The sequence below is a fragment of the Sinocyclocheilus rhinocerous genome, unplaced genomic scaffold (genome assembly GCF_001515625.1).
Source record: "Sinocyclocheilus rhinocerous isolate Xijiao unplaced genomic scaffold, SAMN03320098_v1.1 scaffold1103, whole genome shotgun sequence".
Taxonomy (NCBI): Eukaryota; Metazoa; Chordata; class Actinopteri; order Cypriniformes; family Cyprinidae; genus Sinocyclocheilus; species Sinocyclocheilus rhinocerous.
The window spans coordinates 328,307-332,423 of NW_015641443.1; the positions used below are offsets into that span (position 1 = coordinate 328,307).

The window sequence follows — 4,117 nt, forward strand, 5'->3', positions numbered from 1 at the left end:
AAAAAAAGCTTTAATATCCAACGTCAATTTTTCTTGTTTTAAAGAGGTTTTAATATTTTTAATGGAAAATAAGACTTTTTTTGCTGTTTATTTTGTTGATTTGAGAAAGATAATCCACTATCTACTCGGACTAAAAATCAAAAAGCTTTTTAAATAACTTTTTAAAAGTCTAATTTTCAATAATGTAGTGTATTTCTCATTACTACTTTATATCCAATGAGAAGGTTAGGTTACTGGAAATTATACATGAGTGATTTTAATAAGATATAGCTGGTAAAACAGCAAATGTGTAGTTAGTAGCCAGAGGGTTACGGTTTCATTGCCCTTTCTTATGGAATTGCAAAGTCAAGAAAGCAATCCAAAAGTAGTCCAGTGTGTAAGGTGGTGTGAAATCAGCTTCATATTGCAACAAAAATACTCAGTAGTCCTTGAGACGATATCATTCTATTCGAGGAAATGAGGACAGCATACCTCCTTGTGCTAATTAATTATAGAACAGACATACTTGCAGGAATAAAGATATTCTGCGCACCTTGAAGTTTGCATGCTTGCGTTTCATCTCCCTATCTGTTCAGGAAACCAAGGAGCAGGTGATCCGTCCGCGGCTCCTCGCCAGCTGCCCGTGGCGTAAGCGGCCTCAAACCGCCCCTGCCGAGAACTCGCTGCTGCCTCCTGTGATAACGCTGAACTACTGCAGCATCAGCCAGGCATCCTTTGCTCGTACTGAGCAAGATGCAAACCATGGGGAAGAGGAGGGTGGGGATGAGGAGCAGGTGACAGTTAGGAGCTGTGAGGTGAAGAAGCTGTCAAACGGACGCACACACACCACCCTGCATCCACCTGTGGTGTGTCCCAGTCAGGTCCGCTGTAGAAGTATGCACTCCAAGGAAAAGAAAGCCACACAGATGTTGGCCATCGTTCTGGGTGAGAGGCTTGTGCTGCTTGTACAGGCTCTATTATTAGATTCCTAGGTTTATAACAAAAAAACGTTATTTTAGCATTTCTGGTGTGGTTAGTGGTGCAGAAATTACATGCTTCTCCTTTAAAGAGACAGTTCACCCAAAAAAAATGAAAATTCTGTCATATTTAATCATGCTCAAGTTGTTACAAACCTGTATGATTTTCATTCTTCTACTGAACACAAAAGAAGAAATGTTGAACAATGTGTACAACCAAACAGTTTCTGGTCCCCATTGACTTCCATAGTATTTTTTTCATACTATGGAAGTCAGTGGGGACCAGCAACTGTCAAGTTGAAACCACTTGAGGGTGAGTAAATGATGACAGAACTTTCATTTTCAGGTGCACTATCCCTTTAAAGTGAAGAGAGACCATACACGTTCACTCATTACTGAGCTATTGAAATTCATCTTACTACTTTTTATTTTTCACAATTTTCTACAAATACATTTCAGCTTAAATACATTAAAACCCTCTGGCAGTAATTTCATCATGTTGGAAAATCCCATTGGTTAACATTGTCAGAACGTTTGCCATTCAACAGTAATGGCATCACTGTAAAATTAGCATACTTCATTGTGTTTGGTCTTGCTTCTTGCACTTATTTGCATACTGATTTGTTTTGTTTTTTACTTCCATTTGTCGCCCTGAGCATCATGACAACAGTGACACAGTGAAGCGACATTTAATTTACGCCAAACTTGAAAATTGTCTCACTTTACATTCTATCTTGTTTTGGCCCAAGGCCATTTGTATTCATAATTTTCAAGGTTAAACTCACTTGTCTGTTTTCCCTTGGTGCCCCAGGTGAGATCATATATTCATTATATAATAAGTTACAATAAACAATCACTTAGATTAAATTGAAGGTCAAAGATACGATAGAAGAGCTACTTTTAAAAAGTTTGGGGTCGGTAAGATATTTTATTGTTTGTGAAAGAAGTTTCTTTATGCCAAAGCTGCATTTATTTTATTAAAAATACAGTAAAAACAGGAATACTGTGAAATAATTTTGGAGTGTATCACGATGCATGTGCATGATTTCCTCTAAATGTAAACAAGGTGTAATGCATGCATTGTTTACATGCAGAAAAATCATGTGCATGCACATTTGTGTTCCAAAGATGAACTGAGATCTTACGGGTTTGGAACGACATGAGGGTGAGTAATCAATGACAATTTTAATTTTTGGGTGAATTATCCCTTTAAAAAAATAACTGACCCCAAACTTTTGAAAAGTATTGTAAATAAGCAATAATAAACAAGTCTAGTGGTGTGACACATTGAGAGTAAGAAGTCCCGTGATCAAATCCCAGGTGAAGCTATCAGCATTTTATTTTGTAATTTCACTGACTTGATTAACTCGACCTCTGTCGCACATCATTTTCAACACTGATATTCCTCCCTCTCACACGTCTCAGAGGTGATGGGGAGGGACATGTAATTTATGAAATTCATCGTCTTGCTGATTGCTTACAGCCAATTGATTCCGTGATTTTTATCTTCACTATTGCAAAATTGTTTTTCTTTCATATCAGGTGTCCTGATGCCTCCCCACTTCAACCCGAACACATGCCACTATACTATTTTTTTTCAATCAATGATTCACTTAGTTTCTCATCTGACATTTTGAAAGTGGGTTTCAGAGTCGCTCTGTGAAGCTCAGTCTGCGTCTGGAATGTGCTACAGCTCGTCAGACTGCGACAAGAAGCCACCTGGGGAAAAACTAAGATGCTGAATGCCAATAGCTTCATGCAACACCTACAGAGTATAGTCAGACTCCAACATACTAGTTTTATACAACATCAAGTACCAAATAACCAATTTGGCTCTATTAGTGTCGACTGATGACCCATGAGTCAGTTTTCTGTAAAGTGATAAATGACATTGATGGTAATCTGAGATGTCTGCTTAATTGAGGAGGAAATTAAATCACACTCATGGAGACAGATGTCTTGGATCGAGGGAATGGCTCAGCTGACTCAGTTCAAAGTCAATTGGTCAGGGTTGTCACATGACTATTTTGCCAGTGGTCAAGGTTTTTGAGTGCTAAAAACACCTGTTTTTTATTTAAAATCCAACAAAGCAGTTTGCAATTTTCAGAAAACACTTAGAAGTTGAAGTTCAAGGAGTAGTTAATCTAAAACGCCTCATGGCTTTATTTCTTCTGTGCATCACATAAGAAATGCACTTTTAGCTCTTTTCAAAATGGATGTTGCCACATTTTGCTGTTATGTGTTCCTGTTTATTCATTGTTTGTGGTTTTTGTCTTGCAGGGGTTTTTCTTATTTGCTGGCTGCCCTTCTTTGTGACCCACATCCTAAACACTCACTGCAGAGCTTGTCACATTCCTCCTGAGGTCTACAGTGCCTTCACTTGGCTCGGCTACGTCAACAGCGCTCTAAATCCAGTCATCTACACCACGTTCAACATCGAGTTCCGTAGAGCCTTTATTAAAATCCTGAGTTGCTAAACCATTGGCTATACTCCCATATAATGCTCAATGCAGCTTCAAGACATTATGGATTCAATTTTGGGATACAAAGTGCCATATGCGGGGGATATTAAAGACCTTGAACAATCTGAAGGTGATTTCAAATTCACTACAAAGCGCACTACACTTGGAATTGGTGGATTAGCGTTCGTCTGAATCTTCTTCAAACTCCATAGATCATTTTGAGACGACAGACCAATCTGGAGTTCCAGATGGTGCTTCACACTCAACAACAAAGCCTAGAATATCTTCTGGACCGTATTCTCCATCTCACCATCTTGTCGCATGCGGAGCTAAGTCTGAGGTCATCATGTGTTTGCATGTGTCACACCACTGAATGAAACTGAATTGAGTTTTGCCTGAAACTGTAAAACAGCAAAGGAAAACTATTTATGTGGCTACAAAGGCTAGTGATTTGTCAAAGGGACCATAAAGCAGGTGGGCCAGAGGAGCGTGAAGCAGTAAAAGATCCAAGACTGTGTTGTGCCTTTAATGGTTTCTCCCTCCTAAGGGCAAGTTTCGTGATCCAACTGCATATCAGGATAGAAAAGAGAAGAGATGGTGATGATTGTTATGGATGAAACATGATTTTGTGCTGTGAATTAAAGCATTGAATCCCATAAGCCCTGGTGTCATCTGAAATGTATACATGGAAGCTTTATG

At 38.9% G+C, this 4,117-nt stretch overlaps 1 protein-coding gene across 1 annotated transcript in view; it reads left to right on the plus strand.

Moving 5' to 3' along the window:
• LOC107754942 (D(3) dopamine receptor-like) overlaps positions 1–3,433 on the plus strand; it is a 26,016-nt gene extending 22,583 nt beyond the window's left edge. The window contains exon 8 of the mRNA XM_016571587.1: positions 3,237–3,433. Within this exon, the coding sequence (XP_016427073.1) occupies positions 3,237–3,433 (197 nt within the window). The remainder of the gene's footprint in view (positions 1–3,236) is intronic.
• The last annotated feature ends 684 nt before the right edge of the window (positions 3,434–4,117 follow it).